Genomic DNA, 14,739 nt, shown 5'->3' with positions numbered 1-14,739 from the left:
CACCTAAGAAGGATGGAAAGTGGAGGATATGTGTTGATTTTAAGCCCCTAAACGCAGCCATGAAGAGGGATCCATACCCTCTTCCTTTCATAGATGACATACTTGATTCTATTGCAGGGCATGAGAGGTATAGCGTATGTGATGGATTCTCTGGATATTTTCAGCTCACCTTGGCTTTGGAAGATCGAAATAAGACCACATTTATCACGCCATGGGGATACTTTTGTTATTGTGTGCTTCCTTTTGGTCTTATGAATGGCTGTGCGTGGTATCAAAAGCGCGTCAACAAGGTGTTCTCTCCCTTTCTTGGCAAGTTTGTGAAGGATCTTATTGATGAATTTTGTGTTTATAGCTCTAGAAAGGATCATTGTGCAAAGCTTGGGATGGCATTGAAGCAATATGATGAAAGTGGAGGTCAACTCAACCCAAAGAAGTGTCATCTTGCTCAACCAAGAGTGAAGTTTTTGGGACATATGATCTCAGAGAATGGGATTGAAGCGGATCCTGACAAAGTGAAGGCTTTGGTGCTCCTCCCATCACCTAAAGATACAAAGCAACTTTCTACTTTTATTCAAAAGGTGAAGTATATGGCAAGGTTCATTCCTTTGTCCTCTCAACTTCTTTATCCTCTACAACAAGTAGCAAGGTTGGATCCTTTTCAATGGACAAATGAACGTGAAGAGGTTTTTCAAGGTATCAAAGAGGTTCTTGGTTCTCTTTCTGCTATGCAAGCTCCTAATTGGGATAAGGAGTTTTATGTGAATCCATCAGTAGGTGAGGATGCTATTGGAGCTATGCTTCTTCAACGAGGTAACAATTCTCACTACATGAAGCCTATCTATTGTGCTAGCAGGGTGAAGCTAGAGGTGGAAAGAGGCTATACTGAGGTGGAGCTCATTATGGTAAGCGTGATTTATGCATGTAGAAGGTTTAGGCACTACCTTCTCCCTAAACCATTCACATTCCTCACTAGCTACACTCTTCTACCTCAATTGGTGAATAGCCCTACTTTGTCAAAGAGGGTCATGAAGTGGATTGTGGAGCTACAGGAATTCCAATTCTCCTTTCTTGTTGAGGAGAGTACAAGGGCTACAATGGCTGATTTGCTTACCTATAAGGAAAGCCCTCTTCTTCTTAAGGAGGATGCAGTGAAGAAGCAACACATAGAAGCTCCTGACATAGACAATGCCTATCTATTATTTTTTGATGGATCTTACAGGAAAGCGCATGGTGAATCTTCGGGAGGTGTTGTAATTTATGATCTGCATAAAGTCTTGCAGGAGGGTTATGTGTGGCCAAGTGTTCAACATGATGTTCATCATTGGTGCAAGTCTTGTAAAGAGTGTCAAAGCATGGCAAATAGGGTTCTCAAATCGGAAATTAGAGGCACCATTGTGGCTTATGATGTGTTTGAGAAGTGGGGTATTGATGCAATAGGTCCTCTACCTATGACAGCTAGAGGCAAATGTTACATACTTACTGCTGTTGACTATCTATCCAGGTGGGCCGAAGCCAAAGCTGTTAAGCACATCACGAGTAAAGATGTTTCCTTATTTATATATGAAGATATTTGCTGCAAATTTGACATGCCATTGGAGTTACTTTCTGACAAGGGTCCAGGTTTCAGGGGAGAGTTGGTGGATTATCTATGTGAAAAGCTTCATGTGCATCGCAGGTTTACTACTCCATATTATCCCCAATGCAATGGCATGAATGAAAGGTTTAATGGAGAGCTCATAAGGATGCTTACAAAGATGACAAGAAACAATGTGAAGACTTGGGATTTAGAGCTACCTTGTGCTCTATGGGCTTATAGGACTGCCATCAAATCAGGTACTGGTTTTTCTCCCTTCCATCTAGTTTTTGGCAAAGAGGCTTTACTTCCTATTGAGGTGGAGATACCAGCCTTGAAGATGATGCTAAAGCTTTAAGAAGAGCCCAATGATGTATTCAAGGAAAGACTTTTATATTTGCAATGTGTACAATTGGATAGGGTGTTAGCTTTTGAGCATTATGAGCAGGTCTTGAAGAAGAATCAAGCAAAGGCAAATGAGAAGGTAAAGAACAAGGACATCAAGAAGGGTGACATGGTGCTTCGTTACAATAGTAAGCTTGATAGCACTTTTCAAAAGAAATTTCAAATCAAGTGGCAAGGTCCTTTCTTGGTCTTAAACAGGTTTCCAAATGGCACATATCAGCTTGCTGACTTGGATGGTACCCCACATAAAGCACGTGTGAATGGCTACAGGTTGAAGAAATATATTGCAAGGTTGATGACTGTGATTGAGGATGAGCTTTCTTTTGAAGAATTTTCTGATCATGTTTCTAATGATGAAGATGAAGTGAAGACTATTATGTGGTTTACAGGATCTCTTTTGTGCTGCTGATCATGAATGATCTAGCAGACTGGGGTGTGGCAAACTATGTTGGGTGCATTTTTGACACCCCGTTTTTTGTAAATTTGTACATATGGACATGACGCCCGATGTCAAAAGGGCGTGTGGGCTTTCTTTTTGTGGGTTTTTAAGCTTGCTTTAGCAAGCACATGTACATGCACTGCAAGTCGCTAGTCTAGTGACAGCTCTCGGGCTACTGTAAGTGCCCGTGAGTGAGTTTTTTGAAGTGAGCCTTGTATATAACTAAAACTCATGTACAAACTTAAAAAAGTTCAGCCAAAGATCAGAAATTTGCAGGTTTTAGCTCGTTGTGTCTCCTTGGTGCTCTTGGATGCAGTTTTTTGCCCCGACTAGCCTTCTCTACATGTAGTCGTACTGGGACAGCTCTCTGTTCGCGTCAATTTTGCTCATGGGGGCGTATGGAATCAATTTTGGTCATCTTCAGCTTTCTCGTCAGTCATTTTTCAAGCTTTTTCTCAAGCTTTAAAGTGCCCCAATTGGAGTTGTGCTCATCAGGTTACGACTAGTTCTCTGTAGGGTTATGGCTATGGCAGCCTAGTGGCAAATTGTGTATAGGCAGATTGGGAGGGCATGTATCTATGAATTTTGGAATTGATGTTGAAGTTATGGGTTTGTGATGCTTGATTGTGAAAGGAGAGGCTCTTGTCTTCATCTGCATTGGTCGGCGTGTGCTGTAAATCCGTGCTTTGACAGGGTTTTGCTCCTATGTGACATAGTCTCTTGGGTGGGCGATGGCTAGTAAATTCTCAAGGGTCTACTTCTATTGGACTTGTGGTGTTTCAAAAGGATTTGGCAAAGCTTTTTGTGTCTTGTAACAAGCAGCGAAATTGAGGTCACATTTTGTCAAGTTTGGAACTTTGTAATTCTTTGTTTATATTCAGCTTCTTCTTCGTAGGTTCGTAGTAGCAATCATTTCTAGTATTTAGCTTATATTAGAATTTAAGAATTTGTTCCTTTAAAAGTTGTTGTGTGGAGTCTGATTACTAGGATTAAGTCTTTGAGATGTCTTATCCTTGTCAGTTCAAAGTTGAGTACTTGTTTCAAGTTTTAGTCTAAGTAAGCTGCTTTAACTTAATTTGCTTATGCCTTTTCTAAAAACATTTTCAAGTGTGACTTGGGTAACCATAGCAAGAGACCATGTTTGTTGCAAGAATCAACCCTTGTTGAAGAGTAGGAGCAAGGCTTTGCAAGTTTGCTGTAGATATTTGAGCCCCTTGAGGTATTATCAGGATATGGAAGTCCTCTTGTCTAGCATACCCTTGAACATGTTAGCGGAGCTGTCTGGTCAAAGGTGTGACTATAACCTCTTGCGCCATTGTTGCTAATGTCGCATCCATGTGTGTCCTCATCTCTTCAGGCTTAACTCCCAACTTTGCCACCATCTGTGGTGAAATAAAGTTTCCCGAAACTGCTGATTGTATGGCTTTAAAGTACTTGTCGTCTTCATCCCACGTGGTTCCAAGCTGTAAAAATCTCTTCTTGCAAGCAACTGTTTGAATCCTACCCAAGTCCGTGGTACCTGCCCATGTAGCAATAAGGTTGACCACCTTCATTAACCCTGGAAATGATTACTTGCACACGATAGTGCTTGAGGCGAATGATTACTCGCACACGATAGTGCTTGAGTGGAAAATCTCTATAGACATGATCGCAATAAGGATTAGTTAATTCGACATCAATGAGGTCTGGGATGGATCTAGATGCGATTAGTAAATACGTTGCTGGCAGTCATGGTCTGAGATTTGGAATGATTTTTTTTGTGATTGATTTGATCTATCATGTGAGGTCATGTGACGTGAATGTCGTCTTTGTACAAGTGCTGGATTTGTGTCGTCTAGTGCATCGGTACTTGGGTCAGTGTCTACTGAACCGGTTTATGGCTTATGTCTGATTTTGCAAGCGTAATCAAGGCGATTACAATTCTTTCAACGGGGGGGGGGAATGTCACAAAATGATGACGTGGCAACACTGCCTGGACACACATACACAGTGACCGTGCGGCAAAAATGCCACGTGGCAGCAATACAGAATCCCGCAACACGCATTGCTTTTTGGGACTCTTTGTTTTTGAGTTGAAAGCTTTTGGACCAATTGAGTTTACTACTCTTGGGGCTTTGCTTTTGGCATCCCTTTGTAAGAATAAAAAGGGCCCAAGGGCCTCACTTTTCAGAGCATCTGGACGCAGAGTCTGAGAGCTGAGGACCTGCGAGAGTTATATACTTTGATCAAGCATTAATGTAAAAGAAATACGGAAAGGGGCGCCAGTCTTTGGGGCCAATACCCCTGGGCAGAGAAGTCGGGCCGTAACGACCAAATTGAATTGTGATTTTAAAGTTGTGAAGTATTTTAAGTGATTCTTTCATGTGTCGTGTCGGATTCTCGTCTTCGGGGTGACCAAGATTATGACATCATACACAATGGGTCGTAGAAGTATGTTAGCCTTTGTGTCAAAAGTTGGCCCAAAGGTACAAGGCATTCCCCCTCTATAAATATCGTGGGGATGTCGTGGTATTTAGTCAATAGTTTGCATGATGGAGCTGATGGTTATATTGTCTTGTGGGTGACTACCATGGGTCTATACCTTGCAATTTCCTTTAAGGGTGAATCTGGGCTTATCCTGGATTCATCTAGGTATATTTTTTAGTCGTTTAGCGGACATGCAGACTTCACATTGTGAAGTTTTCGTCCGAAACGACCAGTTGATATTGTGCTAATTCTTTCTATCTTTTGTGGTGCGTATGCCCTATCAACTACCTCATTTTTGTGCTAATTTTTTCGATTTAATGCTTCCTTTGGTGCTAGGCCTCATTATGGCTGAGTCTGCCCTTGATCTCCGGAGTCATGACAGAAACTCAATACGTTGAACTTTGTGTTGACGTATGCTCATGTGTGCGTGCGTGCGGTGTGTGGTGTGTTTGGGAGCATATGTTAGTACCTAGTTCTCCGCCCACTATTGGGCAGTGACGACGTTAGTGGGGATGTCGTGGTATTTAGTCAATACTTTGCATGATGGAGCTGATGGTTATATTGTCTTGTGGGTGACTACCATGGCTCTATACCTTGCACTTTCCTTTAAGGGTGAATCTGGCCTTATCCTGGATTCATCTAGGTATATAATGATCTCCGGTTCTTCTTCAAAAGTGTCTTATGGTGGGTCTCCCTAAAACAACTTCAGCCAAGAAACATGGAAAATGTTGTGCATTGACCATGAGTTAGGCAACTGCAATTTTATAGAAACCTCATTTATCTTTTTAATGACTGGAAATGGACCATACATACGAAAAGACAACTTTGGAAATTTCTTTCCACTTGCTTAAGACGTTGTTTCATGATCCGAAGATAGACCCAATCCCCTTCCTTGATAGTAACATCCTCACGATGCTTGTTAGCCTGGCGAGAATAAGAATTCTGAGCCTTGCTTAGCCAAAGCTTCACACTCTCAATAATTTCATCCATAGATTGGCTCTCAACATTAGCATCAGTCAACTAACTGATCGATTGAGTCAACAAAGATTGAAACGGACGGCCAAATGTTGCTTCATATGGAGTTCTACCAATGGCACTGGAATATGAGTCATTCAAAATTGCCTGAACTAAAGGGAGATACTGCTCCCAATGAGATTGTTGATCATGCACATAAGACTTCAAAACATTGAAAGCCAATTGATTGTAGATCTCAGTTTGACCATTGGACTGTGGGTGAAATGCGGATGAAAAATTAACTTAGTACCAAAATTTTCAAAAAGTGCTTTTAAAAAATGTGACGTGAATTTGACATCCCTATCTAACACAATCGACTTTGGCAAACCACAAAGGGGATACCAATGCTTAATGAAGAGACGTGCTACATCTTGTGCTATTACTGTGGCCTTACAAGGAATCAACATGCAAAATTTACTGAAATGATCAACAATGGTTAAACACTGAGTATTCCTTGAATGAAAACTAGGTAGAAGATTAGTCACAAAATTCATAGAAATGTCCTGAATTGGTCCTTTGGGAGTCGGCAGCAGTAGCAAGAGACCTTGCTGCTTACCCCTAGGAGCTTTTACTTTTTGACAAATGGAACAGTGTGACATACTTCAACATATCTTTTCGCATTTTAGGCCAAGAAAAGAATCTTTCTACCTTTTCTAAAGCGGTATTCATGCCTCTGTGCCTACCCCATCATGTGCATCGTGCAATACGGCTTGCCTTACGAAAATACAGAAGACCCTCATGAATGAGGTAGTTGCTAGGCCCTTGGGAAGCAAGAGCGTGCAACCATTGCTTACCAAACATAGAATCTGCATACTTGTTCTTCATGCTGTCAAAAGAGACTCTTTGAATAGAGACTGCTGAACTTGTCTCTAGAGCCAAAATCTGTCCTTTGCGACTTAACGCATCTGCAACATGTAAGATACAGCGGAAATGAATGTTGATATTGCTCAGGATGAGTACTCCGAATTGTGCTCAAGGGTTCTTTTTACTTACGGAAGGGAGAGCCTTCCGTTCCTTTAGTGAGAGAGTGCAATGATCACAAACAAAGTGAATGCTACTGTGAATGCAGGTACTGAGAGAGAGAGAGAGAGAGAGAGAGAGAGAGAGAGAGAGAGAGAGAGAGAGAGAGAGAGAGAGAGATGATATGAAATGTTATATTAACATCTTCAAAAGGCCAAAGTGACCTATGAGACCAAAAAGTTACAATGTGGTGGATCTAATACAAAGTCAGAGTAACAAGATGACAAAATAAAATACTGTGGAATCCTAAACTGCTAGGTGTGAACTAAGCAGCTAAATAGCTAGTTGGGATAGCTAGATCACATGAGATCCAGCATCGGTCGCTGGCGGATTTCATCTGTCTCCTCCATGGTCAGTAGTCTGACCGGGCGTCGTGCATGTCGAGCCAAAGTGATCCGAATCCTCTGATGCAGCCTCTGTCGATGCTGTGTAGTCCTCCACAGTCGTGGGCGTCTGGATCTCCCCAGCTCAGTCGCTCGGTCGATCAGTGTGCCTCTAGTGTAAGGCGACGAGCTCTGCTGTGGTAGTAACTTCTCCGGGTGTCCAGTGGTAGCTCTGAAGGAGTCTGTGATCTGTCTCTGAGACTGGCTAGTCTTTCCTCTCATCAGGCTCTCTGTGTGTGTACGTAGCTCGAGAAAAAACAAACCCAAGCATCTCTGATCCTTGTACCGCATGACTCTAGAGAATGGTCCAAAGCCCTCTATGAACAAGCAATGGAAGCGGCCTCGTATCTCGTAGTAGACGGGGTTGTGGCATGTGTAGTGCAACTCTGTCTCAGGCTCGATGTCACACAGGAGACATGTCCTGGCCTCTGCTGGTACTGTGCTGTATCTCCCAGTCTTGATCTGCAGCTGGTGTGAAGATGTGCGTATCTGGCCAATAGCAAATCGTATCCCATGATACAAGTGGGTGTCCATGTATCTGGGCCTCGTCACAAAACCATCCTCCGTAAGCTGGAGTAGATGCTCTCTGTAGAAAGCCATCTTCGTGCCCAGCTCCTGTGCTGGCTGTATCCATGTCCTCTTGGTGTCTAGCTGAGTCAAGTCCTGGCGAATGAGCCTGGTGATCTCGAACTATGTAAGAGTTAGAGAGGGCACATCTAGTGAGTACTAGAAGGGAGGCAATCTGTCTATGCTGAACCCATGCGCCTGAAACCATGATGTCATCTCTCCATACCAGCATGCTGTATCTCCCTGCATGACTAACTGTCGAGAGGACTCAAGTGCAAGGCGTGCATATCTGTCTCTAGGAAGTTCCCACATGCGGAGTATGAAGGAGACAGATCTGGTGAGCGCCTCAACCACTAGTGGGGGGGCAGCTAGCTCTGCTCGTACAATAGCACGTGGTACTGAAGCCTTGGCTCTAATGAGCCGCGAGATCATAGAGACCAGACGCTTCTCCATGTCCCCCCATCCATCACTGCGGCCTGTCCTCCCGTGATGATCCAGTGAAGGTCCCCAAATCTCAGCTCCATAAAGCAATGCAGAAGCCACCAAAGTGCCAAAGAGCCAGCAGAGCTTCATCCGAGGCTCCTGAAACTGAACCTGTGAACACATTCTTTCTAGTCTACCCAGTGCTGCATGGGCTCTGGTCAATCTAGTCTCTGTTGCCCTCCTCAATGAAAATGCTGGCCCACTAAAAACCACTCCAAGTGTAGGCATCTGTATACTCCACCTTCTCCTGGCCGTATGTGAATGCGGGCGCTGACCTCCTGATTCACTGTGGGGTGGTATTAAATACCATGACCTTGGTTTTACCAAGGTTGACGGACAAACCACTTTCCTGGGCAAACCTATGCAAAGCATCCAAGTCACGTTGCATCCCCTCCAGAGAGTCGGAGATCAACACAATATCATCAGCATATAACAATAGTGGAATCCATGTCCTTGCCAGCTGTGCACCTCTATCACCATCTCTCTCAATGTAGTCAGAAAGCTAATCCACATACATACCAAATAGAGTAGGAGAGAGCGGGCAGCCCTGCTTCACCCCAATAGTGGAGTAAACCGGTGTGGATATACCCTCTGGGGTGTGTACATGTCCCACTACTGACCTGTATAATGCCATGACACCCCAAATGAGCTCTGTGGGTACTCCCATCTGCTGTAATCTGCGCATCAATCTAGCTCTGGGCACTGTGTCAAATGCTTTGCGGAAATCCACAAAGCTACAATAGATCCGTCTCCCACGTGATCTGCCCTCCTCAGTGATGGCTCTGAGTGTCAAGATATGGTCAAGAGTAGAAAAACCCCTCCTGAAACCTGCCTGCTCGGCTGCGCGTATCCCCTCCCTCTCTGCCCATCTACTCAGCTTCTGCTCAAGAATAGATGCGTACAACCGTGCCAATGTGTGTCCAATCATGATAGTGCGATAATTCCCAGGCTCGATAGGGTCTCCCGACTTGAAGGTAGGTACAATAGTAGATAGGCTCCAAGTATCAGGCAAGCCCTCACACATGGCACGATTAAACATAATTGCTAGAAGTTCTGCTAGTAAATCTCTGGCATGTGTGAAATGCTCAGTTCCCACTAAGCCATCATGATCATATGCTCTCCCAGTCCTCATGCTGTCAATGGCCTTCCTCACCATCTCAGCGGCGGTGAGAAAAGCACATGTGTGTGGGCATGGATTGGGGTGGTCGGGAAGGGGGGGCTGCTCAGAAACTGTGTACAGAGATGATGCATACTGGCCCCAGGCCTCTGTAGAAGTGATGGCAGGGTGGGGGGAGTGCTCATGAAAGAGCCGGCATGCCTCACGTGAGTCCTAACTTAAGAATAGCTGGTATAGATCCTGCTCTAGGCGAGCCAAAAATGCCCTCTTCTTCCACCGCACTAGGCGTCGGAAGTCAATCTGTGATTGTCTGTGAGTGATGTCCTCCAAAAGCACCTCCCTCTGAAGTCTAGCTCTAGTGTCCCGGCATTCCTCATCATACCAACTGTTCTGGGGCATGCTCCCCGAATGGCGTCTCTGCTCAGGCTGGGTATCAGTATAGTAGTAAGCTCCTCCAGAGGTCGCCCTGGCTCCTCTGTGGAGGACAGGCGTCTGTAGATCCCATCTATGTATACAGAGTCCGTCTCCCGCGTGAAGGTGTAGTGATTAGGGGCTGCTGCCTGTAGCCTGTGTGCTACACTAAATTGAAAAGAGATGGTCAACGACACAAGAGCATGGTCCATTGCCACACCAACAGGTCTGGGTCCAACCGTGAAATCCTGGATACTAGAGATGAGGCTCGGCTGTGCCATGACATAATCCATTGTGCTGGCTCCATGTCTGTGTGAAAGCATGTAAAACCCCCCGCAGCGGGAAATCTCTGTAGGCCATTCAAGATGGCCAATCCATGTGCAGTCCCCATGTCTATCAAGTGTCGTCCATACTCAGTGTGTTCTCCATCCTGTGATAGCCTGGATAGGCCCGTCTCTGCAACATCCAACTCTCTCAGCATCTCCTCTGAAGTATCATAAAATACTATCTGATGATGGGCAGTCCTAGCATTGAAATCCCCTAGAATGATGATGGCACCATCTCTAGAGAACTCCCATATGTCATCATCCAAAATAGAGAAGGGGGACTGTCCTCTGGGTGGTGCATAAACTGACGTACTCGGGGGAAAGTAGCAAATAGCAATGTAAAGATATCTGTTTGTCTCTGCTCTCAATCCCACCCACATGTACCTAGCTCGCTCATCCCTGCGGGCTATATGTATCAATGGCTGCAACTCCTTCCTAAATATCACTGCCACTCCTCCTGAGCCCCGCCCTCTGTGCTCTGATCGTGTCTCCTATCTACAGGCTGTCTCCCATCTATATCCACTAATGTGAGGCATAGATTGCCCCGGGGCCTGATGTGTCTCAAAGTAGAAGACGATGTCTCTTCCTGTAAAACTATCCTCAAAAGTACCCACATCAAGACGCATAGATCCATTACAATTCCAGGTGGCAACTTTGAGTGTGGTCCCATGGGTCTCGCACCGTCATGTGGAATGCCGCTGTACAATCACCACCCGGCCATCTCTGGAGAAGGCCGTCTTTCCCTTCTCCCTTGCCGCTTGAATCTCTGGCATTACCTCTCTCATATGCGCAAGCTGTGTGAGAGTGAGGTCATCCCCAAGGAATATACCCGTTTTCTTTAGTGTAGGGTATTTCCTTAAGAAGTCCTTGTTTGCCTCCATGGATGGGAAATGGATGATTAAAGCTCTTCCTTTTGAAGTCTCCCCATTGCCTTGTGTCTTCTTCCCTACCCTCCATGCCTTTATATGAGTAGCCTCACTACCCATCATTCGGAGAAGTTCTTCGACTTCTCCTTCCACATCATCTCGGTCTTTTAGACCGGTTACTCTTATATGCAAGGCTTTAGTTTTCCTTCGCTGCTCTTCTTCTAGAGTCATGTTGATGATTGTAAGAGTGGGGATGGATGTGGTTTCTTTCCCTTTCCATTTCTTAGCGACTTCTATCCATTTCTCGGCCTCATCCGCCTTCTTTTGCGTCTTCGTGATCACATACATCCACGAAGACGTCTTTACCACCTTCTGTTTCTCCTCCTCTGTGATCATCCGTACCTGCTCCTTGATGACCTTGATCTCCTCTATCACCGAGGGTTGGAATTCCCCTTCTTCTAGTCCACTGCTTACTCTATCCGCAAGCTCTCGCTTGAGGGATGTGACCTCTTCTCTAAGTGCTTGTGAATCCACCTTAAGTGCTTGTAGCTCTGCGTGCAAGTCCTCTTTCTCCTTCTTCCATTGCACGCCTTCATTGAGAAACATTTGAAGAAGGTTGGCCTTCTCTTTCCACCATCCCTCCATCTCTGCTTTCCATTCTTTGATCTCCCTTTCCATTTGTGTTATCCGCTTGTTTGTAAGCACAAAGGTTGCCTTCGTATGGGGCTTACATACTGTCGAAACGATCATGGCCTCCACTGGTGAAGCGCTCATGGCCTCCATTGGCGATGCAGGTATAGCTCGACGCTCTGGCTCCGCTGAGTCGAGGCGGAGAAGTAATAACCACAACCCGAATGCAGGTATATGCACTACCACAGCCCACTACGGGACACTCAGTCTGCTCTGCCAAATATCCAGAGAGAGCCTCAGTACATGTCCACACACAAGCAGCCTCCCACACCAAGCTCCCCCCTTGCTTGCAATAACCAACCACCCCCTCCGTGCACGTGAACTTGACACCAAAATGTTATCTGCCTCTTTGTTGAAGCTCCCCCTCTGGTTAAGCTGCCCCCTTGCCTATGTTAAAATAGGCTTTAGTGTATGATCGTTTAACAAGCATATTGCTGGACAAAATTCTATGCGCGTAGCCTTGGAACCTTTGTAGTATCATACAGACTGCTGGTTGCCTACGTAGCGCAGGTTCGTACCAAAGTCAAATGCGACCTTTTGGGAGCATTTGCTGCGCTATCAGCTGCTCAGCCCCTCACGACGCCATCACTTGCTCTATGTGTGTGTGTGTGTGTGTGTGAGAGAGAGAGAGAGAGAGAGAGAGAGAGAGAGAGAGAGAGAGAGAGAGAGAGAGAGAGAGAGAGAGAGAGAGCGCTTGCCATGTGTGCTGGCTGCATGTGCGCATTTGCAAAGGGACCCACTTCTTGCTTGCCTAAAACAAGCTGCCTCCCTTTTTGCTTACATGAAGCTATCCCCCTGCTTAAGCAAGGTGGCTGCTACAATTGATTAATCAAAAGCTTAGATTAAAGGGGCAGCATACGTGAGCGGAAGGAAAATCCACGCGGCAGCAAGAGGAGCCAGGAGTGACGTGCGAGAGAGAGAGAGAGAGCCTGTTCTACGTGCCCTTCTTCTATTGCTGGACCTGTTCTATGTGCCCTTCTTCTTCTTTTGCTGCTGCTGCTGCGAGAGAAGAATACGACACCAGACGATTCTCAAACCCTACTCCAAGGGCCCCCCTCTCTATGGCGAGAGAGGTCTATGCTATAGATTGCACAAATCTGGTACAATGGTTTGGATGCAATGGGCTTGCTGACGATGTCGACGACAATGATGACGATGACGAGGATGGGCTGAAAACTGAAAATGCTAGGGCTGAAATGCTGAAATCTGCCAAAAGGCTAACTTTTTGCTGATCTCTGACACTGTGTCGGCGAGGATGGCGATGACGACTTGACGACGATGGGCGGAAAACGCAGATGCTGAAATCTGAAAACAACGGGCTGAAACTGTAAATGCTGGCGGACTCGACGGTACGGTGAGGATCTGCTGTGGCTAAGTGCTGAAAACTGAAAATGCTGATGTGCTTGGCTGATGTGGCGTCTTGAAACTACAAAACGCTAGACTTGATCTGCTACAAGAAACGCCAAAAAACACTAGGGCTGATCTGCTACAGAAAATGCCAGGTGGTTCTTGTTGGCTGAAAACACTAGGCTCTCTACCGGTCTTGCTGAGAAGGTGCACTGCAAGTTGCTAGAACTTCTTTTGCTTCTTCTGCTAAAACTGGGCGCCCCATGTCTGCCTATATAGCTGAGGAAATTTGGGTCGAGCAGTTCTCCTACAGCCCACAACCCCAAGAAACTGGTAATGTTTAAAAAAAAAAGCCAAAATCCTTGGAAATGTACTGTCCTAAAATTGGCCGAGAATTGGATCTTCTGCTTGAAAAATGCATATGCTGGGTGGTATTGGGTGTGCAATCAGAGGATATGCAACTACTCTAAGTGCCTGGACATGCACGGCGTGCTCATAGGCTCACAAAGGTGCCAAAACACTTCCCAAGCTGACTTGAACCCTAGACCTAAGACATGGTAGTTTTCGTACGTCGTACGGAACGTCTCGTTCCGTTCGGCCAGGCCCGTCCCGTCTCGTCCGATTCGTACGTTTCGTACGGCAGAATTTTGCGGCCGTTTACAACCGTTGGCAGTTTTTGAATGTTTGGAGCTAGCCGTTTTGGAGCCATTTTGCAACCATAGCCAATGTGCATGGGCCATTGCCATGCTCTCCCTCTCACATGCATTATATGCAATGTGCATAATGCCTCATGCTCATTGCTCTCCCTCTCCCATGCTCTTCCTCTTCCTATTTAAGGAACTCCTCCCCCTTGTTCTCCAACACAACCTACAAGTTACATTGTACAAGCTCTAGCCCTAAGCCTCTCAATGCTCTAGCCTCTCATCATCCATGTGCTTCCATTGAAGCTCTCAAGTGACACGGCTCAAGCTCTCGAGTCTCCATCTTCTCTCCCTTGGGTCTCTCCCCCTCAAGCTCCCTTGGGTCTCTCCTTCTCCCACCCCCACCCCATCCTTCCAAGTGCCCTCTCTCTCTCTCTCTCTCTCTCTCTCTCTCTCTCTCTCTCTAATTGATACATCATACATCCTACTAGTAGCTACTAGCTACATACTACATAATGCCGCCTCCTCTTCATGAAGCCTTTGAGAAGCATTGCCGATATTTTGAGCGAGTGGGGGGCAAGCAAAACGCTTGCAAGTGGTGGTGCAAATATTGCCCAAAAGGTATGACCTCTTCCGTCACCGGTCTCATCATCCACTTGACAAAGATGGGAGGACAAGCGGGCCCATGTCCTAATATCCCCGAAGATATCCTTGTGGAATGCAAGAGAAAGTATCTTCCATTGAAGACACGGAAGGGTAGAGTCACCTCGGATGAGTTCGTGTCGCCGGATGCTGATAGCTCCGATTCGGAGGAAGAGGCCTCTCCAACTATGTCCATGGCTACCGGTGCCACCGCGGCCTCATGTGATGGTGGTGCCTCCTCCAAGAAGTCCAAGTCCAAGGGGTCTTCAAGTGATGGTGGCCGGCCTCCGAAGATGGCAAAGCAAGCTTCTCTTGCGAAATCGGTGGGTGGATGCTCCGGCCCCTTGTC

At 45.9% G+C, this 14,739-nt stretch overlaps 1 protein-coding gene across 1 annotated transcript in view; it reads left to right on the top strand.

The window, feature by feature from the left end:
- The window catches only part of LOC147445886 (uncharacterized), an 81,852-nt gene that overhangs the window by 36,708 nt on the left and 30,405 nt on the right, over positions 1-14,739 (top strand). Inside the window, exon 6 of the mRNA XM_086525235.1 lies at positions 1,676-1,833. Within this exon, the coding sequence (XP_086381361.1) occupies positions 1,676-1,713 (38 nt within the window). The 3' untranslated portion in view covers positions 1,714-1,833. The remainder of the gene's footprint in view (positions 1-1,675; positions 1,834-14,739) is intronic.

Source organism: Adiantum capillus-veneris, chromosome 12 (genome assembly GCF_014529385.1).
Source record: "Adiantum capillus-veneris isolate H3 chromosome 12, ASM1452938v2, whole genome shotgun sequence".
Taxonomy (NCBI): domain Eukaryota; kingdom Viridiplantae; phylum Streptophyta; class Polypodiopsida; order Polypodiales; family Pteridaceae; genus Adiantum; species Adiantum capillus-veneris.
The sequence above is the reverse complement of the archived record's forward strand: the minus strand, read 5'-3'. Positions and strand labels throughout refer to the sequence as shown.